Source organism: Mus pahari, chromosome 3 (genome assembly GCF_900095145.1).
Source record: "Mus pahari chromosome 3, PAHARI_EIJ_v1.1, whole genome shotgun sequence".
Classification (NCBI taxonomy): Eukaryota; Metazoa; Chordata; class Mammalia; order Rodentia; family Muridae; genus Mus; species Mus pahari.
The window spans coordinates 104,948,755-104,976,265 of NC_034592.1; the positions used below are offsets into that span (position 1 = coordinate 104,948,755).

General features: G+C 42.8%; 2 protein-coding genes across 2 annotated transcripts in view; one reads left to right on the top strand and one right to left on the bottom strand.

Moving 5' to 3' along the window:
* Mfap1 (microfibril associated protein 1) overlaps positions 1 to 1,472 on the bottom strand; it is a 46,458-nt gene extending 44,986 nt beyond the window's left edge. Inside the window, exons 1-2 of the mRNA XM_029535748.1 lie at positions 1,394 to 1,472; positions 9 to 121 (exon numbers count right to left, since the gene is read on the bottom strand). Coding sequence (XP_029391608.1) covers positions 9 to 121; positions 1,394 to 1,472 — 192 coding nt within the window. The remainder of the gene's footprint in view (positions 1 to 8; positions 122 to 1,393) is intronic.
* A 2,102-nt stretch (positions 1,473 to 3,574) lies between these two features.
* Positions 3,575 to 27,511, top strand: part of Wdr76 (WD repeat domain 76) — a 38,145-nt gene continuing 14,208 nt past the window's right edge. The window contains exons 1-10 of the mRNA XM_021191983.2: positions 3,575 to 4,999; positions 5,585 to 5,971; positions 13,137 to 13,229; positions 14,797 to 14,852; positions 19,249 to 19,378; positions 20,633 to 20,734; positions 20,833 to 20,876; positions 22,475 to 22,628; positions 23,818 to 23,973; positions 26,931 to 27,145. Coding sequence (XP_021047642.1) covers positions 4,937 to 4,999; positions 5,585 to 5,971; positions 13,137 to 13,229; positions 14,797 to 14,852; positions 19,249 to 19,378; positions 20,633 to 20,734; positions 20,833 to 20,876; positions 22,475 to 22,628; positions 23,818 to 23,973; positions 26,931 to 27,145 — 1,400 coding nt within the window. The 5' untranslated portion in view covers positions 3,575 to 4,936. The remainder of the gene's footprint in view (positions 5,000 to 5,584; positions 5,972 to 13,136; positions 13,230 to 14,796; positions 14,853 to 19,248; positions 19,379 to 20,632; positions 20,735 to 20,832; positions 20,877 to 22,474; positions 22,629 to 23,817; positions 23,974 to 26,930; positions 27,146 to 27,511) is intronic.

Below are 27,511 nucleotides of genomic sequence, written 5' to 3' on the forward strand. Positions count from 1 at the left end.
TGTCATACCTTCAAAACCAGTGCCACCTGGGTGACCCCACATAGGATCGATTGGTGTTTGAGAAAGTCAGAAAAGTGGTTCAGATCCTCTGGAATTAGAGTTATGGGTGTTACATAGTCCTCTGTAAGAGCAACAATTGCCCTTAAGCATTGAGCCATCCTGCCAGTCAAAATACCTTTCTTTTTTTTTTTAGTTGTTTATTTTTACTTTTTACAGAGGCAGGGTCTCTTTATGCAAACCTGGCTGGCAAGGACCAAGTTGGTCTCAAACTCACAGAGCTCTGTCTGCCTCTGCCTACTGAGTGCTTAGATGCATATACCACCACACTTAGTGCTTTCTACTACTTTCTTGAGACAGGTTCTTTCACTGAACCTGTTGCTTGCCGTTTCAGCTCTATTAGCCCAGTCATCAAGCCTAAAATTCCTCCGTCTCTTCTCCCCACAAGGTGTTCCATGTGGATGCTCGGGGTCTGATCTCAGACACAGTAAGGGCAGCTCTCTTCCTAGCTTCTCCCTCTGCGGTGCTACGGCAGCCTTTACACCCTAACCTAATATTCTAACGTGCCAGCTTCTACCTTTTCCCCTAGCTCTTGTGCTGGATCGGGTGATCTCTTCTATAACACAAACAGGTTGGCGCTCCAGAGGTGGCTCAGCAGCTAAGAGGACCTGCTGCTCATGCAGAGGTCCTGGATTCATTTCCCAGCATTTGTATGGCAGTCTGTAACAGTCTGATACTCCAGTTCCAGAGGATTCCATGTCCTCCCCTGGCCTCTCTGGGTACTGCACCCACATGGTGCACATCCATGCATGGAAGCAAAACTTTCATACGCTCAAAAATAAACAAGCAAAACAATTACAGTGAAAAGAAACACACAACACAGGCCTCTAGCTCACCTTTTTTTTATATTTTGATTTTTGTTACTGTCCCGCCTCTGAGCCTATCCTTTAAAGGCTGAGCCATCTCTGTAGCATTATTATTATTATCATTTGTAAGGATGCTGTGTGTGGATATCTGCACAAGTGTAGGTACCGGCAGAGGCCAGAGGTGTGTTAGATCTCCCTAGACTTGGGGGTCACAGGTGGTTGTTGAGTCGCCTGATGTGGCTGCTGGTAATTGAACTTGCGCCCTGTGGTAGAGCAGTACGTCCTCTGAACGGCTGATCCGCCTCTCCAGCCTCCTCTACTTTATATTTCGAGAGAGATCTCCTCGCTAAATCCATCAGATAGATGCAAGTGGATCCCGCTTTCCCCAATCTCTGAGCCACCAGTCACTTTACGCGGGACGCTGGAAGAAACTGCAGCTAGGTTTTAAGGGTCAGCCGAGCTGCCATGGTCGGCGTAAGGCAGGTTTGAGATACCCAGGACGTAAGAGCCGACCGGAGGGGAGCCCATACCTTTCTCGTTGCGAACTGGGACGGCCCCAGCCGTAGACTGGATGGGCGGCTGCTTCATGAGTGCGCTTGGGACCGACATGGTGACGGCTGCCTCGCGGACGCTCCAAAACGGACTGAATCCCAACAACGAAGAACAAGGACCAGAGCACAGCGTCCCACGGAGCTGTGCCCTACACAGCTACGCAACTGACAGAAACAACTTCCGCCAGAGGTAGAGGAACCGGAAGTACAGAGGATTGTGGGTAATTTTAGGGCGGCTGAGCGCCTATCGCGTAAAGTACTAGGGTGAAATTAGCGCGCCTTTTCATGCCAGTTTCCCGCCTTCATCCTTTTCCAGAACTGCAAGGTCCTCCTGTCTGACATTTGATTCTTTTGAGTTTTGGTAAGGTCCAGAAGGTTCGTATTAAAAATTTCATTTATTATGTTTTGAGGAAACTGAGCATATTAGGAGAGACTGTTGGTGCATATGTTTAAAGCTCAGAAGTGTAAAGTGTTTCATCCGGATACGTGGGTCACGCTTGTAAGTCCCGCATTTGGGAATGTGAAAGAGGATTGCAGTGTTTTGTAGGCCAGTCTGCGCAATAGGAGCAGACTCTGTCAGAAAAAATTAATAAAAAAGAAAATTAAAAAAAAAAAAAAGAAAAAGGAAGAAAAAGAATTAAAGGAGAAAATCCCTTAGGGGTCATTTGTTGAACACAGACGCCCTTAATTCTAGCACATGGATGACCGAAGCAGGTGTATCTCAGAAATTGATGCTAGTCGCTCTACATAGTGAAAATTCTGGGAGTAGTACATAGGTCTTTGAAGGTAAATAAATATAGAATCATTTCACTTTGGTCTTTGCTGGGTGAAGAGAGGAAATTGACAAACTTTAAGCAGTGATGGTTTTCAATCAACTAAAGAAGGAGGACGCTTACAACCAGAAAAGCCTTCAAAGTATAGAGTAGACAGAAATCTTTTTTTCTCTTATTTTTATTTTGAAACTCTGTTGCACAGGCAAGTTTGTTTTCGCCTCTTCGTTGGTGGTTGTTCATTTATTTCCTTCCTGAGTAGCTAGGATTCTCTACAGCTGTGCCTGTTCACTTGACACAGAAATTTTATATTACAAACTCATCAACCCAAGAAGTTATATGTTGCTGAGCTGCAGGTGCAGTTCAGCAGTGGAACACTTGCCTGTTCTGAGCATGGTGTAGCTTGGAGTAGGGAATTCCATGGAGAGTAAATGTTTTGGGAAAACAATTATTTTGATTCATGGCAAGTGAAGAGTGTTTGGAGCCGGGCGGTGGTGGTGCACGCCTTTAATCCCAGCACTTGGGAGGAAGAGGCAGGCGGATTTCTGAGTTTGAGGCCAGCCTGGTTTACAAGGTGAGTTTCAGGACAGCCAGGGTTATACAGAGAAACCCTGTCTCGAATAAAACCAAAAAACCAAAAAACACCAAAAAACAAAGAGAGTGTTTGGAAAAGGAATAAGAAGGTCCTAACTCTATGAAATTCGGTGTGGTGAAATCTCAGAGGCGGTTAGCTTTTTTTTTTTTTTTTTTTTTTTAACTTGAGACAGAGTTGTAAATAATCTGGCTTGCAACTCCAATAGAGGATGATCTGGAAGTTTTGATCTTGTGGTGATTGCCTAAAGCTGAGATTACAGGTATGGGTCCCCATGCTTTATTTTATGTGTTGCTAGGGATAGAATTCAGGGTCTTTGTGCATTCTAGGTAAGCATTGTACTGAGTTAAGTTCCCAGTCTATGGCTTAGCTTTTAAAGTCCTCTTCTGCCACTGCCCCCAGACAGAGTTCTGGTGTTGTAGCCCAGATTGACTGAATTGCTATCGTTCGTCATACCTGTGCAGAGGATGGGTCACAGGCCTTGGACAACACTGGCCATCCAGAGGTTTTCTTTATTTAGAAGCAGGTGGACAGGTTGTCATGTGCAACTTCAACCAGCTTTTTCAGCACTTAGAAACCCAGCAATATGAACTGCTTACCTTTTTTTTCTTTCTCTCTCTCTTCCTTCTTTCCTTCCTTTCTTTTTTCTTTCTTTCTTAGATTTACGCTATTTATATGAATACACTGTAGCTGTCACACACACCAGAAGAGAGCATTGGATCCCATTACAGATGGTTGTGAGCCACCTTGTGCTTGCTGGAAATTAAACTCAGACCTTGCTCTTGACCACTGAGCCACCTCTCCAGTGCCCTACTTTTTTTCTTTTGTCCCCCTGTCTCTTGGTGACTGGGGTTCATGTACTGCAGGCTCCCCTTGATTTACCTATATAGCTGATGATGAAGACTTTGAATTTCTGACCCACCTGCCTCTACCTCCCAAGTCTGGGGTGACAGGTGGGGCTCAACGTGCTTAGCTGTTCCCCTTATTATGATTGAAAAATGTATAGTAATGGTGAGGCGTAATTACCTCATAGTCATATTGCAGGAAAGTGGGCAGAAGTAGCGGCTGAATGTTTCCTGTTCGTGTGCATTCGGGGTGAGTGTGCACCTCTGTGGTGTTGGGGTGGGGGTGTTCATTTGTGTACATACATGCACATGGAGGTCAGAGGGCAATCTTGAATGTCCTTCCTCAGGAAGCTAACTTTTAAAAATTCTTATTGATATTGAGGTGCCCTGGTGCACATATGAAGATCAGAGAACAACAGTGAGAAATAGCCCTTATGGAGCCTCTGGGAGTAAAATAAAGATGCTTGGCTTAGATGACAAGCATCCTTACCTGTGCATCATCTCCCTTGTGTTTGTGTCAGTTGGACCTGGGCTCTGTGTTCAGGTTAGTCAGTTTAGCCATGGAGCCGCAGAACTCCACTTGTCTTGCATCGCCTGTGCTGGAATTCTAATGCCAGCTTTTTAATTTGGATGTTGGGAATCAAACACAGGTCCTAAAGCAAGCATCTTACCGACTGTGTTATTTCTTTCAAGTTCTGCCTATTGACTTTTATCCTTAGTTTTCTTCCAATCCTCATGGTATTCATGAGAGTATGGATCTTTTCCAGAGGTCATGCTGCAAAGCAGCAGTGTTTTTTTAAAGCAGTATCTCGAGGTGTATTATGCTCAATATTACAGGATCCAATGTAAGTGTTGATTTAGATCCTGCATCCCACATTCCGGAAGCAGAGGCAGTAGGATTGCGAGGCTAGCTAGGGTGACATAGAGATGTAGCTGTATAAAAACAAAACAAAACACAGCCGGGTCGGTAAGAGCTGTAGCTGCGCAAATTTGAAGCTTGAGATCGAGTTCGCAGCACCCGGTAAAAGCCCCGGCATTGAGGGGATGGACACAGGCGCATCCTTGGAGCTGGCTGGTGAGCCAGTCCTGCCCGAAAGGTGACCTGCAGGTTCAGACCTAGAACGTGCAGAGGGGTGAGCTTTCCAGGATACAAAACAAAACAGGCTCCCGAAGCCTTAATGGCCCCAGGAAATCCACACAGCTCTTTCTTGCTGACAACGGAGGCTCCTCCCTCGGGTCCGCCCACATCCCGCAGGGCCCCGCCCAATCTCGCCTAGGTCACAGCGGGAAGAGCTCAGCCACTGAGTGGCAGAATATGTCTGGGTCCAAGGCTGAATCTGAGGAAAAGGCGGGCTCCAAACAGTGTCCCCTTGTGCAGGTGAGATCTGATTCGGCCCAGGAGGGATTTGCTAGTCACTGTCACCTGGCGCCAAGGAAAAGCTGTGATTCCTGCTTTTTTTTTTTTTTTTTTTTAAAGAGACTATTAGGTACTTAAATTTTGAGGAAAATTTACTACCAACTCCAGAAATTATGGTAGGTTAATCCCATAACTCACTAGGCAGAAGCAGGTGGAACTCTTAGAGGCCACTATGTCACTAGTCTACATTGTGAGTTCTAGGCCAACCCCAAAACTGTAGGATAGTAGGACTTGGGGCCCTTTCCCCTGGCTCCCCTGCAGTTGTTTTGAAGAGTTAGTGTGAGCTTTAAGCAATTAAGCTAACCTGAATCTGGCCTTTGTTGTAATCACCTCAGACTGAAATTTGCCTTCAGAATTTCTGGTCAGGTTAGAGATTTTCATCTCCAGATTTTGGAGGAGCAAAAAAATTTCCTAACAAGCCATCAGTTTGGGTCATGTGACTCTGGAATAGGAGTTAGACTTATTTAAGCAGATTTGGTTCGTGCTTTGCTATGGAAGAGCATAGTCTGGGGTTCCTAATTCTCTTTTCCTTTATTTCCCGAATAGGTGAATGAATATAAAGAGAATGAACATACTGCTTATACTTCTCTGAGACCGATACAGATTACAACTTTAAGGAAAACAGCTAAGGTTTATCTTTACCCGTTTTCCCTCAGCAATTCCAAGCTAGGCCTACTTAAGTTGTCCAAATCCCCAGTTGTAAATAATTCTAGCAAATCAGTGGTCCATAAGAAGAACGATCTGAAGAAAACTCGTAGAAAGGTTTTAACTTCAAAAATGAAGGCCTTATCTTCCAAGGCAGAATCCCATCTGCTGAAACCGTCTCTGGATGCTTATACTGAAAGTACCAAGCTGGAACACAAGAGCACCTCGGATTCAATGACTCTCAGTGTGGACGTGGAAAGCAGCGACGAAGACAGTGCACCAGGCCTGGTAAGCGTTAGTAAGCTGTTCTACTGATCTTTTCATTTTGAAACTAGAAGTTCTGAAAGTTAAGGTAGTGAAGGATCTCCAGCAAAATCTGTTTTATCATCTAATATAAACTGAAAAAGCTTTGTGTATCCATGTGCTTGTGTGTGGCCAAACAGCAGTTGGAATGCATGTGTGTGCCTGACACAGGTGCGGAGGTTATAGCAATCAAAATCAGGTTCTCAGGGATGACGGCAGGCACCTTTCTGTTAAAATAACTTTCATTCTGATGTAACTGTCCTCTCAGACTTACTACCTCCATCTGCTAACCTAGGCCTACACCTGGAAGCTTCTGGTCTCCTTACAATCTAATCTAGGCCTAGAATGTTCTTAGCCTCTCAGACTTACTGCTGTAAAAGCTCATCCTTTCTAGTTCTTTCTGAACTTTTCTGGCTCAAACTCCTCTCCCAGCTGACTGATTCAATCTGGCTTCTTTCTCAGCCTCTGACTGAAATGTTCTGTTTGGCCTCATACTAACTTGGCAGTATGTCATAATCTTCTGGCTCCTTCTAATTCTGTCTTCACCTGAGTCTAGCTTGTTCATGCCTGCAACCTGTTTCTCTCTGACAGTGTCAGTAAAGCTGCCTGTTCTCTCTCTGCCCTGCCCCTTGAGTAGGTTCCCCTTCCTTTCTGTTTTTAGGAGAGTTGGGCATATCCTGCTCAGTCAAATCTTCTCTGATTTGTCACTGTGTCTGCCACTCAATTAGATACCACTTTCTTTTTTTTGGTTTTTCGAGACAGGGTTTCGCTGTATATCCCTGGCTGTCCTGGAACTCACTTTTGTAGACCAGGCTGGCCTCGAACTCAGAAATCCGCCTGCTTCTGCCTCCCAAGTGCTGGGATTAAAGGCGTGCGCCACCACCGGCTAGATACCACTTTCAAATTGGGTGCTTCCTTCTAGAAACTTCACTGTTTGGGTTTAAAGGTGTGTGCTTAGGGAATGTCTGCATTCCAACTCGTGTAGCCGTGTTGGCTACTGGATTACAATCTCTCTACACCTTTACCTGTTGATTCATCATGTAAACTTTTTAATTTAGTCTAAATTTACTTGATCTTTAATATTTCTTCATTTTGTTCTTCAAAACAGGGGCTCCCTTTGTAGCCCTGGTTGTCTACTCTGTAGACCACACTAGCCTTGAACTTACAGAGATCTCTGTGCCTCTCTGTCTAATGGTGGGATCAAAGATGCTCACCACCATAGCCCACCTTCTATAATATCTTACAGCACTGATGATATTGAGAACTGTTGGATTAGATGTCTTAAGCCGAGGCTATTGGCTGTATGAGCTGATTTTAGCTTTGATATAATGAATAGAAACTACAACTGTAGAGAAGTTTAAGCAGTGTCATGAATGCCTAAAATAACATATATACTTTAAAAACACTGCAGCATTTATTTTTCTGTGGTGCTAGAAGTTGACCCTAGGGCCTCACACATGCTAGGGAAACACTGTACTAAGGAGACAGATTTCCAGCCACCTTTTCACGTTCTATTTTGAAACAGGGTCTTATTAAGTTGGTCATGGGACTATTGATCCTTTTGTGTCAGCCTCCATATTATCAGGGATTATAGCCCTGTACACTGGGGTCTGACTAAGATAACATAATCAGACGGTTCATTAGTTTGTTCTCCTTACATCATCATTACTGTGTTTTTTTGTTTTTTTGTTTTTTTTTATTGTGGTGCTTGGTATAATTTCTCAGAAGCACAGGCTGGCCTAGAACTCATCTGTAGGCTCAGGCTCTTGGCAGTTCTCCTGCACAGCTTCCAAGTGCTGGAATTACAGAAATACCAAGCCTGATGTATTCACATTTTTCATTATTTTGTAGAGTCACCTAGAAATGTATTCTAATAAGTTATAACGTAATCCCCCTCTTGTTTCAAGATCTCCAGTGTGTTCCTGAGATGGTGTTGGGCCTTGGATGTGCTGTTGGAGGTTGTCTGTCCTGTGATTCATTTTTTGTTCATCTGAGGTTTCAGTTTGTGGCTCTTCTATAAGAAGGTGTCTTAGACAGCAAAATATTTTGTGAGAACCTGGGGTAGTAGCATCCAATTGTAACCACAGCATTCCAGGGGCAGACCCAGGAGGAAAGGGAAGCTAGCCTGCAGTAAAGAGCTCCTCTTCTACTGCCTCCTCCAAGGGATGGCATTTTGTGAGAACCAGGCATAGAAACTTATTTTAAAATGTCTTTTCATTTGTATCTGTTTGAGGATCCCAGAAGAGGGTGTGGGATCTCCTGGAGTTGGAGTTACAGGCAGTTATGAGATAGTCCCAGCTGGCCTTGTTAGCTATGTAGACAGTCACAGCCCTCTGCAGCCACTCCTTGTCACTTGTGGTATGCAACCTTGTCCTAAGTGCAGGAGGCTGTCTGGACCAGCTTGAGTCTAGGTAGACTAGTGAGAGCTACAGAAGAAAGGCTCCATCTATGCAGCTTGCGGCGGGGTGGGGGTCATCACATCTGCAGGGTATTGCAGGGCTTCTGGGGATCCTGCCTGAGGTTTAATAAAGACACAGAGACATCTCGAGTTGAAGGCTTCTGGCCTTCTGCTGGGGCAGTCTCTCAGCTAGCCTCTGACTTAACCTGACTTCTGCCCTTGTGACTCTCCATGTGGTTTTCAGCGTCTGCTTCTCAGGTCTGTGCTCCCACAGCCTTCCGCAACTGTCTGAGTCTACCGGGTTCTTCTGCTCTAGCTCTGGCTGCCAGCTCTTTATTATTCTAAAAGAACTTTCCTTTCTTTCCTTGTTGGCTTTGGGAGCTGCTTTGGAGAAGGTCACCTTCCTCTTGGCTGCTCACCTTCCCCAGGGCAGCTTGCCCTTTTATCAGCAATTGAGGAAGTGACATTTATACATCCTTGAAACCTGGTGCTTCTGACCCCAAGAAACAATTGAAAACACAAGCTCTTGTGCACTCTTGTTTTCTTGGTCAACCACCCCCACCTTTTTTTTTCTCTCTTTCTCTCTCCCTCCTCTCTCCCTCTCCCTCTCCTTCTCTCTTGTTTTTTTGTGTAACAGAGCCCTGGTTTTCCTGGACTTGTTTTGTTGACCAGGCTGGCCTTGAAACTCCAAATGCTGGAATTCATGGTGTGCACCAACACATCCATCAAGGACACAATATTACACAGTTAGAAAATACAATTTTCATGGGTCATCACAACAGCTGGGTGAAAGTCTTTGCTGTGTGGGAGTTAGCAGGTGAACACACACTCTCCTATAAGTAACTCTTCGCCCGTGCTCTGGACAAGTTCTCCAGCATGAACTGTGAGTAGATGTTGCCTATGCTTCTCCTAGGGCAGGAATTTTAGCATCAATGGTATATAAAGAATTTCTAACTACTTTTTAAAAAAATTTTTAAAATTTGGGACAGGGTCTCCTTATCTACCACTTGGCTGTCTTGAATTTCTTAAAAGTTCTTTATTTTTTATTTATTTATTTTTTTCGAGACAGGGTTTCTCTGTGTAGTCCGGGCTGTCCTGGAACTCACTCTGTAGACCAGGCTGGCCTCGAACTCGGAAATCCGCCTGCCTCTGCCTCCCGAGTGCCGGGATTAAAGGCGTGCGCCACCAGGCCCGGCTAAAAGTTCTTTATTTTTATTACATACTAATTTATTTTCTTTTAGCTTTGGCTTCTGTGGGTGTGTGTGTTTTGCCTGCATGCATGACTGAGAACGCTTGCGTGCTTGGTGCCTGTGGAGGTCAGCAGAGGATACTCGGGTCCTAGTGAATGACTTTACACATGGCTGTGAGCCACCACGAACTAACTCAGGTCCTCTGCATTAGCCGCCAGTGCTCTTAACCAGTGAGTCCTCCCTATAGCTCCATTTCATAATCTTTGTGTGAATGGATGCATGTAGGGGTGGCCTGAGTGCCCTAAGAGACGAGAGGACTTCTGATTTCCTGGAACTGAGTTATAGACCCTTGTGAGCCTCCTGATGTGTGGGTACTGAGAGCACAACTCAGGTTTTCTCTGCAAGAGCATTGAGGTCAGAGGACAGCGTACAGGAGTTGGTTTTCTTTCTACCTCTGGGAATCCGCTCTTAGGCCTTTACTCCCTGAGTTATCTCTCTGCCCTGCACTTTAAGTCTTTCTTTCTTTTTTTTTTTTTTTAAAGCTTTATTTATTTATTATATGTAAGTACACTGTAGCTGTCTTCAGACACTCCAGAAGAAGGAGTCAGATCTCCTTACAGATGGTCGTGAGTCACCATGTGGTTGCCGGGATTTGAACTCAGGACCTTTGGAAGAGCAGTCAGGTGCTCTTACCCGCTGACCCATCTCACCAGCCCAAGTCTTTCTTCTTTTAAGATGGAATCTTAAATCTGACGCCCTGGAGCTTTCTGTGTAGACCAGGCTAACCTTAACCTCAGCTCTGCCTTCCCTTACCTCCTGTGTTCTGGGCATAAAGACATGTGCCACCATGCTTGGGCTAACTCATTTTTTTTTTTTTTTCAGGATTTTTTATGACTTTAGATTGTGTGTCTGAGGGTGTATGTGTCACTTATGTGTGCGAGTGCTGGATTATGAGCTGCCTGATATGGGAATTAAGATTTGAATTCTGATCCTCTAGAAAAGCAGTAAGTACTCTTAACTGCTAAGCCATCTCTTCAGCCCTCATATTTTATCACTTATTTGATGTGTGTGCTATCAGAAATTGAACACACATGGTCTTTACTGTGGTTGGCAAGTGTTATACCACACCGTCAGCCTCTGTTTTGAGTGTCTTACTATACCTACGTTATGTTAGAGCATACTATAGGCATAATGTATGTATGAGAAAAATTATATGTAAAGTTTATGGTGTTCATGGTTTCAGGCAGCCATTTAGGAGTCTTAGAATATGTCCCTTGTGGGTAGGGAGACATGATAATGTGTTCTATGTATAAAATTTCAGAGTTGTGAGATTTTCTTTTTACATGCTTCTCTGAAAAGCACAGAGCTTAAAACTTATGAATTGTTTATTTCTGAAAGTTCCAGTGGATGTTTTTGAATCCTGGTTGACGATGACTGAAACTGGGCTCAAGGACAGTGCTGGTGACACTCCTGAGAAATGACATCAAAAATTATTCTTAATGTTTATTGATTGATTTGATTGATTGTGGGTTCATGTAGTTGGAAATCAAAGCACAACTTTTGAGAGTTGGTTCTTTCCTGCCCACCTTGTGGATTTGGGGGATCAAATTCAGGTCATCAAGCTAGGGAGCCACAGTTATAAGGCAATGGTGACAAAGCTGGGCTTGTTGGCGTATGCTGAGACTGAAAGAGGAGCACTAAGAATGTGTGATCAGCCTGGACTTAGTGAGTTCCAGGCCAGCCTAAGTAGCAAGATCCTGACCCCACGGGACAATGAAAGTGGATGGTGGAGGGAGTAGGGATCAAGCAGAGTTGGTAGAGTGGCCCCTAACCTGTAGAAGCTCTTGGATTCATTACCATCACCCATCAAAGCTGTGGTAGTGTATACACTTGTAATGGTGCTAGTGCTTGGGAGTCAGGTTGATCCAAACTTGGCCATATACTGGGTTCAAGCCCAGCCTGGGATGTCTCAAACCCTCTCTTGGGCTGGAGAGATGGTGAAGGAATGAAGAACAATTGCTGCTCTTCCAGATGTCCTGGGTTCAATTCCCAGCCCCAGAGTGGCAGTTCATACTTGTCTGTGACTGCAGTTCCAAGACTTCTGACACCCTCACACATATATACATGCAGGCCAAATACCAATGAACCTAACGTAAAAATAAATTATATATATATATATATATATATATATATATATATATATATATATATGATTTATTTATTTCTTTTATGAATGAGTACACTGTAGCTGTCTTTAGACACACCAGAAGAGGGGGTCAGATCTCCTTACGGATGGTTGTGAGCCACCATATGGTTGCTGGGATTTGAACTCAGGAAGAACAGTCAGTTCTCTTAACCTCTGAGCCATCTCTCTAGCCCAATAAATTATATATTGAGAAAAGACTCTTTCAGAGGTCTTGAGTTCAATTCCCAGCAACTACATGGTGCTTCACAATCATCTGTAATGAGATCTGATGCCCTCTTCAGGTGTGTCTGAAGACAGCTACAGTGTACTCATATACATAAAATAAATCTTAAAAAAAAAAAAAAGAACATGTGTGTACATATATATACATGAATGAAAAGGAAAAAAAGAAACCCTGCCTCAACAAAACCAAGGCAATGCCAAATGCAAACATTCCACTTTCCCTTGGAGAAGATTATTTATTTTGGCTAAAGTAATAATGCACATGTTTTAAGTAAGATAATCCCACACATATATGTGTACACATACACATGATTCTATTTTGGAGCACATGTTCACACAAACAAGGCACCCAGCACTTGCTGCTTGTAATTCCCTCTCCCCTAGTTTTTAAATTGTGGCCCAGGGAAATGACTCAGTAGGTAAAGGTGCCATATTGCCTAGACTGACCAGTGTATTTAATCTCTAGGACCCACATGGTGAGAGAGCCCATTCTTCAGAGCTGTCCTCTGACCTTCATATGTGTAAGCACACACATTGGCACACACAATAAATAAATAATAAAGATGTGAGATTTAAAGAGTGAGCCCCAGGAATCCTGCCTCGGTCATCCTGTGGTGGGATTTGCTAGTGTGAACCATCCATGCATGTATTCATTGATTGCTTGTGTTTAATGGTTGTTGTTGTTGATGATGATGATTAAAAATAACTTTCACCTGCTAGGAAAGAGTTTGCTATAATGCATGGCATTTGGTTCCCAGTATTATATTACTTTTTTTTTTTTTTTTTCTTGAGACACAGAACCCTGGCTGTCCTAGAACTCACAATGTAGACCAGATTCAGAGATCCATTGTCTTCTGCCTCCCAAGTGCTGGAATCGAAGGTGTATGTCACCATATCAGGCAGATTACTTCCTTTTTAAATGGAAAGCCATACAGTTATCCCAAGATAGGATTCTCTTACTATCACATCCAGCAAAGACTGTGAACTGTTGAGATAATTTGAAATAATTAGTGTCTGTGTGCAGTTTGAAAGGAAATATCTGGGTAGAGAATGAGTATCTGGTTTTACATGTTGTTCTTGCTATCAATGAGGAAGTGACTGATCTTTTTTTTGGGGGGGGTGTCTATTTTCTAGGATGATTTTTCTGGATTGTCACCTTATGAGAGGAAGAGACTGCGGAACATCAGAGAAAATGCAAACTTTTTTGCTTCCCTTCAGTTAGCTGAGGTATGTATGAATTTTATAATGAAAGTGAAGGTGAGATAATTAGATTCTAATCTTCCATAGTGTCCTATGAGGGAAGGCAAAATTCAAGCAGTGTGTGACACAAGGTGGTTTGTGGTCATTGTCTTCCTCCTTTGGTACTCACAAGGCTGTTTTTGAATTTACAGTGGCTTGTCTGCCTCTACCTACTGCAGTGCTTGGATAAAGTGTGTGCCACAGTGCTTGGCTGCTTGTTTTTCTTTGTATGTCCTGTTTTAGACACTTGTGAGCCTGCTGGTGGGTGTTGCATGCTGTCCTCCCTGAACTTAAGTGGAGGCTGGACAGTAGTATTTCAAGGTCATCCCTAAGCTACATAATAAGGTTGAGGCCAGTCTGGGTTACATGAAACCCTATCTCAAAAATCAAGATCAGCAAAAGAGGATTGCAAACCACTTCAGAAAGTTTATTAGCCAATAGGTTCCCAGAGGGATTTGATATTTACTTACTGGAAAGAGGATTGTGTAGGATGACTCTAAGGAATCTTGTTCTGATTCAATGGACTTCTTTCTTTGGCTGAGCTGGATCAGATGCAGGGTCCTTGTACAGGCAAAGCAAGCTCCTCTTCTAAGCGATGTCCGATTGCAGCCAGATCCATGTTTTTAATTACCCTGTTTAATTGAGTCTGGGCATATTTTTTCTTTTTCTTTTTTCCTTTTTTCTTTTGGTGTGTGTATATCTGGAGGCCAAAGGTCAGTCATGGATAAGGTCATTCAGGTGTTTTCCTCAGGAGTCATCCACTTAGGGTTTTTGAGATGGGGTTTCTCTGTGTAAGCCTGACTGCCCTGGAACTTGCTCTATAGACCAGACTGGCCTGCAGCTCAGAGATCAGCCTGCTTCTGCCTCCTGAATGCTAGGATTAAAGGCTTGCGTCACCATGGCTGACTCTTACTTTCAATTTCCTGACTACATTTATTTTTGAGAAAGACAAGTGCATTCTATGGCACATGTGTGGAGGTCAGAGGTCAGCTTTGGTCCTGTCCCATGTGGGTCCTGGAGCCCGAATCCAGGTCGTCAGGCTTGTCAGTAATTGCTTTTATAGAGCCATCTCACTGGCTCTTTATTTTTGAGACAGCCTCAGTAGCCAAGCTGGCTGTGAACTTATTTGTCTTCAGACTCCTAAATGTTGGGGTTATAGATAAGTGTGAGCCACCTCACTTCACATAGTAGGTTTTAAATTTCTTTTTTGCAGTGTTGTGAATACAGGCACTCCTATGCATGCTAAGCAGGTGCTGTGCTTCCGAGCCACACTGCTAGTCCTGTGGTAGTATGTTTATTAAATAGTGTATTTAATCCTGTAAACTCATAAGCACCTTGACTCAGGGACCAGAATGCCAGTATGTTAGATGGCAATATATACTTGCTTTTATTATTGACGGTGTATTTATCTACTAACAATAAGTATCACATCTTAAGACTCTATATTTCCTAAATAAATATAGATATAGTAGCAGATACTTAATATTTTAATGGATAAACAATGTAGCTATATGGTAGCATGTTTATGTGTACATGTATGTTGTGTGCTTTTCAGTCAGCTGCAAGGCTCCGTGGAATGATAAAGAAGATTGAGTCACCTGAGTCAAAGAGGTAAAACCAAAAAGAGGATGTGCTTAACATCCGCTGGACCGTGAAATGTTGCTGAGGGTTTCAAGTTTGAGACATGGCTCAAGCCTCAATCTTCTTACTGTCTTCTCAAGTGTTTGGATCATGGGCATATGCCACCTTGCCTAGCTTACACATTTTATTGTTAACAAAGAGTGGTGATTCCTTGGAAGTCATGTGAGTCTGAAGGTTCTGTCACTTAGTGTTTGTAGAGGCAGAGGTATCAGGTTGGTAGCATGGGGGTTGTATTTGTGTAGTAAAGAGGACAGAGCCTTTGAAAGTGAACAAATCTTGGGCTAGAGCAAGAGTTCAGTGGTTAACAGCTCTTCAGACGACCCAGGTTTGGTACCTAGCACCCTCATGGCAGCTTAAACTTAGTGCCAGGGAATTCGATCCCCTCCTCTGGTCTCTGGCAACTTCTGCACAATGTAGTGATTATAAACTCATGCACACACTCACAAATATACATTAAATAATAAGAAAATCTTAAAAAATTTTTTCAAGGTAGAGTCTCTGTGGCTGTCCTGGAACTTGCTCTTAGACCAAAGCCAAGTTTAAATTTGTAAAAAAATTATTTTCGTGTTTTTAAGACAGGGTTTGTCTGTGTAGCCCTGACTGTCCTGAACTGTTTCTGTAGACTAGTGTAGCCTGGAAGTTGGAGAGATCCTCCTGCCTCTGCCTCCTGAGTACTGGGATTACAGGTCTGTGCCACCAGCCCTTTTTTATTTTTTTGGCATCTCATGCAGATGAAACACACCTTTTATGTAACACAAGCCGCCTTGAACTTGTGAATCATCGAGTGATGCTTGTAGTCTGATGCCATTTTCATATTTTTCTGTGATTATCTTTTAAAGTTTCATTATATTTTATTTGTGTTTATGGGTGTGTACGTCCTACAGCAACTTGTGGGAACTGATTTTCCTTCCACCATGTGTGTCACAGCCTTGGCTACAGTCCCTTTGCCACTGAACCATCTTTTTTTTTTTTTTTTTTTTTAAGATTTTTATTTATTTTAGGTATATGAATACACGGTCACTGTCTTCAGACATACCAGACAAGGGCATCGGATCCCATTACAGATGGTTGTGAGCCACCATCTGGTTGCTGGGAATTGAACTCAGGACCTCTGGAAGAGCAGTCAGTGCTCTTAACCACTGAGCCATCTCTCCAGCCCGCCACTGAACCATCTTGATTTATTCATTCATTCCTCCATGTGGACTGTGTAGTGTGTGCTGTGTGTGTATGTGGTGTATGCAGGTGAGTGTGGGCATGAAGGCTTGTGTGCAAGCATGCACAGGTGTGTAGCGTGTGCTCTGTGTGTATATGGTGTGTGCAGGTGAGTGTGTGGCTATGAATGCTTGTGTGCATGCGTGCACACATTGGACATTCTTTCTCTTATTCTCTATCTCATTTTCATGAAACTTCTCACTGAACTGGAAGCTGTCTCTTTTGAGTGAGGCTAGTCAGCTAGCTCTTAGCATCCTCCTGGTTCCACCTTCTAGTGCTGGCCTTAAAGGTCTGCATGTCTACATCCAGCTTTTTACTTGGTGTGGCAACTGACCACCTGCCGAGCCGTCTCCCCTCCCAGTTTGTTTTCTGAGATGGAGTCCCCCTGTGCGGCCGTGTTTGCCTGTGCCTATCTCACTGTGCAACTCAGACTGGCGTCAGACTTGTGGTTCTCTTGGCTTTCTCTTGTCAGTGCTGGAATTGCAGCACCCACTGCCTCAGTTCATTCTACAGTTAATGGCCAGATTTTTATCATTATGAGGAGTGCTTCTCTGTACCTGTTTAATATTAGATAATTAATCTAATATTTATACCAGTAAAGAGATAGAGGTATAAACTGAGGTAAAAACCTGCTAGCTCAGGGTGGTAACTTTATTTTCTTAGCTATACACAAAATATCAATTTAGAAGCATGACCCTGCTACCGCTTTAGAAATCTCTTATCTGTCATCAGATTTAGAGAGCTTCTTAGCTCTCTTTCCTTAGAAGACTGTTTTATGTGTGTTCTGCTCACTGCTTCTCTGCTGTTATTCCAAGTCCAAAGAGACAATCCCTGTCTCTTACCCTGAGCTCCCTTCATAAGAGAGAAAAGGGGATGCAGAGGGGAGAGAGGGTAGGGATGTGAGGAAGGAGAGTGGGAGAGAGATTTATCAAAGGTCCTGTTGCTTATAAAAAGTCTCTTGCTCCTCGCACACAGTCTCGGCAGGCTGTGCCACGGTACCATCGTGGGGGGTGCTGCAAGCCAAGTCAGTAGGAGTGAACTGGTTTCGCTTTAAGGTGGGGTAGCTCAAGGCCACCCAGCTGCCTTTGCCTCAGGTCATAGACCTCTCTTAAGCACCTTCCCTTAATGGGCAGTAACTTTCCATTCCTTAGTGTTCTTATCTATGGAGGCTTTTAGAGGCACACCCCAACTGGACCTCTCCACGTGCACCTAACTGCTTCTGAAGAAGTCATTATCTATCTAAGCTTTATATTTTGCTAGCAGTTAAGTTTTCTCTGCACAGTAATGAAATATCCTGTAAGAATTCTGTTGTGGGAGATCACTGGGGGTTGGAACCGTGTGGTTTTTACCACTGAGCTGCATTCCAGCTACTGTTCAAAGCATTCTGAAGTCTGAGCAGCTCTGGGGGAGTGGGGGTCTCTGGAAATAGACTCCCATGCAGGTTGTATGAGCAGCATGTAAATCATTACCTATGCTAGTACCTTTTTTTAAAAAACATTGTTGGTGATCAAATCCAGAACTTCATGTATTGTAGGCAAGGGCACTACCACTGAGCTACATTTTCAACCTTATCTATTAGTTTTTGGAAGTACTCTAAGAGGCATCTCTTTCCTCAGCTTTCTCTCCCTGGTTTTTTATTTTACCCCATTTTTTTAGTGGTTCACTGTGTGTGAGTGATATGGCGCCGGGGGCCAGAGGCTTTCTCTCTCAGAGATATCCCTTAAGTCATATTTCATTTTTATAGACGCGTATTATTTTATTAGATATGGTTTTTCTTGTTTTAAGTGCAAAGTTTCTTAGATTTAGTTACTTTGTATATATGAATGTTTTGCCTGCATGTATGTCTGTGTACCACATGCATGCTTGGTGCTGAGAAGACCAGGAGAGGATTTGGGTCCCCTGGGGCTGGAATTATGGAGCTGGAGTCATGGATGGTTGTAAGCTAGGCCTCCTGCATGAACGAGTGCTCTTGATCACTGAGCCATTTCTCTGGCCCTAGTTTTGTTTTGTTTTGTGTTTTCCTTGAGAAAGGGTCTCCTGTAGCTGGGTAGTGATGGAACAGACCTTTAATCCCAGGAAGCACTGGGGAGAGAGAGGCAGGCAGATCTCTGTAAATTTGAGACCAGTCTGGTCTACAGAGTGAGTTCTAGGACAGCAAGGCTGATACAGAGAAACCCTGTCTCAAGTCAAAAAAGGGCAGGGGCCTACAATGTATCTCAGGGTATTTGAACTCGCTGTGTAGCTCACAGGCTGGTTTCTAACTAATGGAAATTCTCCTGTCTTTATCTTTTGATTGCTGGGTTATAAGTGTGAGCCACTATGCTGGCATTGTTTGTTTAAGATATGGTGTCTCTGTGTAGCCTTGGCTGTCTAGAACTCCCTGTGTAGAGACCTGCCTGCCTCTGCCTTCCAAGTGCTGGCTGGGCTTAAAGGCATGCATGCACCACCACTGCCTGGCATCTGGCATTATTCTATTAGATATATATGGTATGTCTTGTTTAATGGCTCTCAACTTCATTGTGTTAAGCTTTTTAGTTTAGGTTATTTTGAGACTTTATTAAAATCAGTGCTGCCCAAGAGATAGATCAGTGGTTAAGAGGACTTGACAATCCTATAGAATATTCAGGTTTGATTCCCTACAATTACACTGGGAGGTTACTGCCTGTAATTTCAGTTCCAGGATATCTAATACCCTCTTCTGATCCCTGTGGGCACTGTATGTATATGGTTCACGTACAAATAAGCACACACATACACACACACTCGACTGTGACAGTGCAGCTTTGTATATTTATATATAAAATGTGTGATTATACCTCTGGTACACATTTTTAGATGTTTATTCCTTTAAATTACTAAGTATAGGACTGGAGAGATGGCTAAGTAGTCAAGAGCACACATTGTTCCTCTCCCGTGTCCTGAACTTGGTTCCCAGCGCCCACAGCAGTGACTCACTAGCATCTGTAGCTCCAATTTCAGATGACTGGATGCCCCTGGCTTTCTTGGGCACCAGGCAGGCACACACGTGGTGCACATCATCTTCCACAGGAACACACAAGATAGCCATAAAAATAATTTTAAGAAGATTTTTTAAAGTTGCTAAATGCATTTTACTATTCAGTGAGAAAAACATGACTTTCTTCCACTCCTTTAGAAAGAGGCCTAAGAAGAAAGAAAATGAGATTGGATGTCGAAGGTCTATGCGGTTGTTGAAAGTAGACCCTTTGGGAGTTTCATTACCAGCATCTCCAACGCAGCCAACATTAGTAGAACAAGAAGAAAATGTAAGAAGAAATACAAATGAAGTACATTTAACTTAATCAGAATCTGAAGAATGATGCAAAGTATTTGAAATTACACTAGTCGATCTTTGATTTATTCCAATTTTATTGATTTAATACTTGGATATTGTATGGCTTAATAAGGCTTTAGAGTTGTTAATTCTGGGTGATAGTCTTTTTTTCTGCAGGAATTGTAGAGGTTTGGGCAAATCACTTCAGTTTTCAAATTTAAAAAATGGTATGGCCGGTCACATGTGTAATCCTGGTGTTTGGGAGGCTAATGCAGAAGGATGGTCACAAGTTTAAAGAGAGCTGAGTTTCATAGTTCCAGGCTAGCCTGAATAGAGAGTAAGAATATTCCTAGAATAAAAGAAAGGAAGTACCAAAATGTTATGAAAGAGGAAATTAAATAGAATCCATAAAGGTCTTCATATGAAGGGTTTAGTAAGTAAGTAATAACTTGAAGCAATTAATATTGAGTAATATCTGATCAAACTGACAAGGATTGAGCTGAGGATCTGGCTCACTGGGTAAAGTGCTTTCTGTACAAATGTGAGTACCCAGAACCCACAGAAATCTGGGCGTGGCACTGTATTTAATTCCATAGTGAGGTGGGCAGCAAACAGCAGAAGACCCTGTTTCAAATCAAGATAGAAGGTGGGACCACCAACACCAGAGGTTGTCTGACTTCTACATATTTCTACATGGGTGATGTGCCTGTCCCTCTACATTCACGCTAACACACATGCACATATATCACATATACACAATATGAAAAAAGAGGATCCCTTGACATAGCTTTAAAAAAAAAAGAAAAAAGAAAAGAAAAAAAAAGTGAACTCTTGCAGCTCAGATAGTTCAGGGGTGACCTTGAGTTTCTGATCCTGCTTCCACTTTCCCAGTGCTGGGTTGGAGGTGAAATCTATGGGAGCGGGTTTGTGTCAGGCTCACCAGGCAAGCATTCTGCCACATGAGATTCATCTCAGGCCTCCTTGGCATTAATTTTGAAAGATGTTTTTCTACGGCATCGCTGTGTAACTGAGGCTGGCCTGAAACTCATGATCCCTGCTTCATCCTTCTGAGTGCTGGGGTACAGGTGGGTACCACAATGTGCTGTGTGACACCCAACCATTTTGAATGACTGGTGTGTGCCACAGTTTCTGGTGCTGAAAGGACAGTAATGAAAATGAGGACTGAACCCCTAGCCTTCTCAGTTTACACTAGGACAAACCATGGTTTGCCTTTTCTTTTTGATAGCCTTTGTTACCTCCTGGACCCTTAGAAATGATTCCTGAAAACCAAGATGACAGCAGTGAACTGTTCAAAGCATCTTTGAAGACATGGTCAGAGATGAGCCAGGTATCACTTGGGATGACTTACAGCTTTTAGGATCATGTACTAAGGAAATTTCATGTATGCATGTTAACTTAGCCCTTTGGTCTCTTTTAATGTTGTAGACAAGTAATGAGAAGACCACGAAGGGGCTGTCTAGTATTAAAAGGTAAGTTACAATTCCTTGGCTTTGTTTTACTTTTGACCTTTATTTATACTTTTTGAGATGCTTGCAGTGTAAAAGCTGTAATGGATACTATCATAGGAAACCTTGAAAAGTGAAAAATCATCCCTACTATTTCTGTGCTAACAATGGTTTGCTCGCTTGCTTTGTAGTGTCAGGGATTGAACTAAAGCCTACAGTGTACTAGGCAAGTGCTGCACCACTGAACTATGTCTCTAGCTCTACTTTATGCATATTTTATTCATGTATATATTAAAAAAAAACAGTCTCATTGTGGCTAGCCTCAACCTCACAGAGCTCTCTCTGCATCCATCCCTCCCTCCCCTCTGCTCTGTCTTCTGGGATTAAATGNGTTTGTCACCACACCTGGCTCTATGTATCTGAAATACTTAGGTGTATGAATCTTCTGCCCACCTGTACATGAGGGCACACTGCATGTGTCTGGTGCCCACAGCGGCCGGAAGAGAACACTGAATCCCTGGGAACTGATTGTAAGCTGCCTTGTGGGTGAAGAATAGCAACTGCCCCTTACCCCNGAGCCATCTCTCCATCTCTCTGTGAAGTAACACGAAGTTGTCCAGGCCACATTGAACTGTGCATCATCATACCCCGCCTTTTCTCTCCTCTTACACAATTCAGGATTCTCTGCTTAGGGAATCGATCAAACTACAGTGGGTGCATCTTCCCNCCTCAGTCAAGATAATTCTCCACAGACATGCCCCTGGCCTATTGGACCTTAGATGGTCAAGTGATTCTTCACAAGTGATTGTAGATTGTGTCAGGTTTAAATCAGTATTAACACCGGCGTGCAGTCAGGCCGTGGCTTTGCAGTGCTCACTTCTGGAGCTGCTAAGATTATAGCCTTCAGCAATAGGCCTGGCCTGGCACTGGGTGGGAGCTGTATGAAGGCAGAGTTTATCTCAGCCCTAAGACTGCTTGGCATATGGTGTATACTCAGTGCTGAATGCAGGGATTCACATTTTATTTACATACATTCTGTATGTTCTGTGTAACTCTAACGTGTTTATACTTCCACACTGTGCCTTTGTCCTGGGTGTCTGCACAGTNACTACATCACACTTTCTCCTGCCCATTTGGTGTTTGGAGTTAGTTTCTGTGTGTGTGTGCGTGTGTATGTGCATATATGTAAATAGCCTGTTGGTTAGAGTTCCATACATGGGACTCATGAGCCATGCATTGGGGATATCCTTATGGCTTTTACTACACACCATTGAAGCAGTTACCTAAACTCTTTTTCTAAAAATCTTTTATGGACTTGTAGTACATGCTACTAGCAGGACAAGGGCCAAGAGTGCGGGCCCTCTGTGGTGGCCTCTGCCGAGCTGTGTCTCCAGGACAAGCGTGTTGGAGTTAACTGTAGCCTCCTAAGGCTTGCTGTCATCAGTAAAATGATCAAAGTTAATTTTATAATTGAAAAATAATTACCTTGATGACTTTGTTTTTTTTTGTCACCTAGGTGTTGGATACTTGATTGTACGTTTTCTTATCATAAGGAAAGAGTCATTTTTTACTTTCTTGTACCGTTGAGGCTGTTTTTATTTTTAACTTTCCAATTTTTGTAGCTATAAAGCCAATTTAAGTGGTATGGTCATCAGTGAGGCTACTGTTCGTAAGGTGACCAAAGGAGCAGTCTCCTCTGTGGCCCTCCACCCGTCAGAAGTGAGAACCTTGGTAGCAGCTGGGGCCAAGTCTGGACAAATTGGACTTTGGGATTTGGTAAGTTGGTGTACTACCTTTTGGAAGTTATCTAAAGTCTGCCTGGNGGAAATGTGTGAAAGAAATAGCCTAGAACATTTATTTATAAATGCTACTTGAGATTTGTAGTTTTGTGCTTTCTAATTTTAAATTTTAGAAATCTGATAGAATTTAAAATTGTTTGTGAGAACTTTAGCACTTTTAGCTTGAATATCTGTAGCCATCTGGGCATAATTATCTGGCAGAAACATTAAGTGTATATGTGAAAATCACATGAAAAGTCTGAGTTTTTAAATTATGTTCAAAATAGGGTCTGATAGGATCTGAATGTTAAGTCTTCCTCCATATTGATGTTGAATTTTTTTTTTTATTTTGTTTATTTATTTATTTTTGTTGAGACAGTTCTATAGACCAAGCAGGCTTTGAAGTCACAGAACTCTGCCTGCCTCTGCTTCCCAAGTGTTGGGATTAAAGGTGTGAGCCATGCCCAGCTAAAAGACTTTTTTCCTTAACATTTTTATTTATTTATTTTGTTTTTTGAGACAGGGTTTCTCTGTATAGCCCTGGCTGTCCTGGAACTAACTCTGTAGACCAGGCTGACCTCGAACTCAGAAATCTGCCTGCCTTTGGCTCCCAAGTGCTAGGATTACATTAAAGGTGTGTGCCACTACTGCCTGGCTTATTTTTATTTTCTACTTAAAAACATTTTTATATATGGGTGTTTTTTCCTTGCATGTATGTCTGTACTGTATTCCATACAGCTGGACATGTGGAATTAATGATTGTGCATTGGCATTTTTAAACTGAATATTTGGAAGCGAAGAATCTCAGTCCCAAGTTGTTGGTTCTAGTCCTGTNAGATGCTCAGAGGTTAAGATGCTTGTTTAGTGAACTTGCATGCTTGAACCTAGAACTCAACATGGTGGAAGGAGTAAACAGACTCAAGGTGTCCTCTGACTTACATATGTGCATCCTGACATCTATGAGGGCATGTTGTTGCACGCGTGCGCGCGCACACACACACACACACACACACACACACACACACACACAATTTTAAAAGGTTGCTGGTGCTGCTTGTCTGGGAGAGTGAACACAGTGAGAGTAAGTACCGACTCTGTAATTCTGACTAAATCATTCAGTGATAGCAAGACAGCAACCATCAGTCCTTTTCCTAGTTGTCTTTTCCTCATCCCAGACTTTGTTCCAGATCCAGCAGTGTGAAGATGCGATGTACGTTTTCTGTGCTCACAGTCGCTATGTTAGCTGCCTCTCCTTCTCACCCACCAACCCAGCCCACCTACTGTCCCTGAGCTATGATGGCACACTGCGATGTGGTGATTTTTCCAGTGCTGTGTTTGAGGAGGTAATTATGCCANTGTATTTGCAACCTGACATCACATGACATTCTGGATCATTTATCACATGCCACAGTGATTCCTGTGTCATGTTGAGAGAAATGTAGTTTAGCTTAGGGAGTAAGATCATGTCCCAGACCGTCTGATATCAGTTGTGTGACCTTCATAAGTTTCTTAACTTCTGTGTCTTAGTTTCCTTAGTAGAATATTCATAGTTATCTTCCTTACAGAGTCGTCATGGGTGTTAAATTTAATTAGTGTGAATAGGTAAATTATTTGTGTTTTGTTTTGTTTTTGTTTTCTTGAGGTAGAAGCGTAGGCTGACCTTGAACTGATTGGTGATCTTCCAGCCTCTGCCCCAGATGTCTGTNANTATAGTATGGGCATGTGCCACCATAACCTTGTTATATAGCCATTTTATTTGTAAGAGTGCTGTTGTGTTTCAAGGCTTAAGCTTTTGTGCATATTCATTTTGTGCAAGAGTTTGCATCCAGAGCTAAGAGTATGCTAGATAAGAGATCTACTACTGTTGAGTCAAACCTCATTTTTTTAAAAAAAAAGTCTCATATATTCTTGCTGGCCTGAAATTCCTTACATAGTCTAGAATAACCTTGAACTTTTGATCCCGTTGCCTCCATCTCCCAATTGCTCTGATTCTGTAGGTATGCACCATGGTGACTGGCTTATGCTGTCCTGAGGATCAAACTCAGGGATTTATGCATCCCAGTAAATGCTCTGCCAACTGAGGGACACTCCCACATCTCCCCTCCCAGCACAGCTTTAACACACGTGCTGAAGAGATTACCCACACCAGTAAGATGAAGCAGATGCTGTCTGAGACTATTTGGAGCTTGCTTAAATGCATGCATCCCTGTGCTTGATTTCCAACATGGCAGAAAAGGAAAAGAAGAACGAACAGTTGAAGGAATCTTTCAGGCTTCTTTTTGAGATGGGTTCTTTCTCTGTAGTCATGACTATCCTGGAATTTACTGTGTCACCTGTCTCTTCCTCCCTGAGTGCTGGTATTCAAACCTTGCATTAAATATTTTTCAAAGATAGTTCACTTGTAAAAGTGTTTGCTGTATAACCATGAAGACCTGAGTTCAATCCCTAGGACCTACATAAAAAATTGGTATGCAGAGGCTGGAGAGATGGCTCAGTGGTCGCTGGCTGCCCTTCCAGAGGACCCAGGTTTAGGTTGTAGTACCTACATGGTAGACCTACATGGTGGCTCACAAACATCTTACCTCCACTTCTAGGAGATCGGATACCATCTTCTGGCAACCTTGGGTACCAGGTGTGCCTGTGGCCTTCATAAGTCCATCCAAGCAAAATACCCACACACAGAAAACTAATAAAGTTTTTTTTTAATGAAAGAATAAAGCTCTTTAAATTTGCATTAGTTTTTTTAATTTTATTTAGTTTTTTTTTTTGTTTTTTGTTTTTTTTGAGACAGCCTTGCCATGTTGTGTATGTTGGCTTGGACGTGTGATTTTTCTCAGTCTTTGAAGCTAGAATGACAGGCTTATACTTCTGAGCCTGTTAGCCATCACAAACATTATTGTAGCAAACAGCATACCTCTTAGTGAAATCAGAATTGAGTAAAACAAATATTAATAAGACAAATTTTTTGGCGTTTTTGAGACAGGGTCTCACCATGCAGCCCAGGTTGTCCAGGAACTCACTATGTAGAACTATCCTGTCCTCAAGCTCTCAGAGATCCATCTGCTTTTGCCCCCCAAGTGACCACATAGATTGGTATGGTGGCCTGTGCTTGTATCTCAGCAGTTCAAGGTCTTCCTCAGTTGTGGGTTTTTTTTTGTTTGTTTGTTTTTTTTGTTTTTGTTTTTGTTTTTTGAGACAGGGTTTCTCTGTATAGCCCTGGCTGTCCTGGAACTCACTCTGCAGACCAGGCTGGCCTTGAACTCAGAAATCCGCCTGCCTCTGCCTTTCGAGTGCTGGGATTAAAGGCATGCGCCACCATGCCCGGCTCTCCTCAGTTGTATATCTTGAGTTTGAGGCCAGCCTAGGCTACTGAGGGGACCATTTTTCAGAAACAACAACCACAACAATGAATAGAATTTTAATCAGTTTATTCCTCTATCAACAATAGTTATAATTGAACATCCAGTCATATTCTTAGACTTCACTTGGATACAAAACTACTTCTATTAAGGTATAATTTTAGTTCTATAGAATTGAGTCTGTTCTTTTTCTGCTAAGTTTCATGGAGTAAGTTTGGATCTGAGGGTTTTCCCGTTTTAAGAGATTTGGTGTGTGGCAAGCCTGTTTTCCTTTTGCTCTTCACTTGGGATGTGAGCATTGGTTTTCTTCTTTCTTTCTTTCTTTCTTTCTTTCTTTCTTTCTTTCTTTCTTTCTTTCTTTCTTTCTTTCTTTCAGATTTGTTTGTTTGTTTATTTATTATGTGAGTACACTGTCACTCTTCAGACACACCAGGAGAGGGCATCAGACCCCATTACAGATGGTTGTGAGCCACCATGTGGTTTCTGGGAATTGAACTCAGGACCTCTGAAATTCTGAAAGAGTACTTGGTGCTTTTAATCTCTGAGCCACCTCTCCAGCTGAGCATTGGTTTTTCTCTAAAGGAATGTTTTCTGTAATACCAGCACCTGGGAAGAGAATGTAGGAGGGTCAGGAGTTCAAGGCCAGCCTAAGCTACTTGTAGAGGTGTGAGGACATCTTTGGGGAGTCAGTCGTTGCCGTCCCACTGTGCAGGTAGTCTTTCTGCTTGTGTTGTGCTGGCAAGCCAGGCTGCCTGCTGGAGCCTCCTCTCCACCCTCTGCCATGGTATGGGTGCCAAGCTGGGGGCACAGATGTATGCCTCTCATCATCTTTTTCTGGGGTTCCAGGGATTGAACTCAGATTGTCAGCTTGTGTGTTTAGTACTGATGTGTCGAGCCACCTTGCTAGGTCAGTGTTTTAAGGACTGCTGCCTCTCTTGCAGGTGTACAGGAACGAGCGAAACAGCCCATCCTCCTTTGACTTCTTGAATGATTCCTCCAGTCTGCTAGTGGGACACTGGGATGGACATTTGTCACTGGTAGATAGACGGACACCTGGAACTTCTTATGAGAAATTTTTTAGTTTATCTTTGGAAAAAATAAGAACTGTTCATGTCCACCCACTATGCAGACAGTATTTTGTCACAGCAGGATTGAGGTATGCTTGTTTTCTTACAGGTTTGTCCATTTGTGTTTTGAGACAGGGTCCCACTTTCTGTCTCAGTCTGCTTTGAAATCTGCTGATCCTCCTGCCTCACCTTTTCAAGGTTTATAGCTTTGTGACCAGGCCAGGCTTGAGATGTGCTCTGCAGACAATGTTAGGATTTAATCTTTTTCATGTTACAACTATGTGGTTTAGTTTCATAGACCCTTGGCCAGCTTTCTGTGTCTGTGTCTCTTTTTTTTCTTTTCTTTTCTTTTCTTTTCTTTTCTTTTCTTTTCTTTTCTTTTCTTTTCTTTTCTTTTCTTTTCTTTTCCTTTCCTTTTCTTTTCTTTTCTTCTTTTCTTTTCTTTTCTTTTCTTT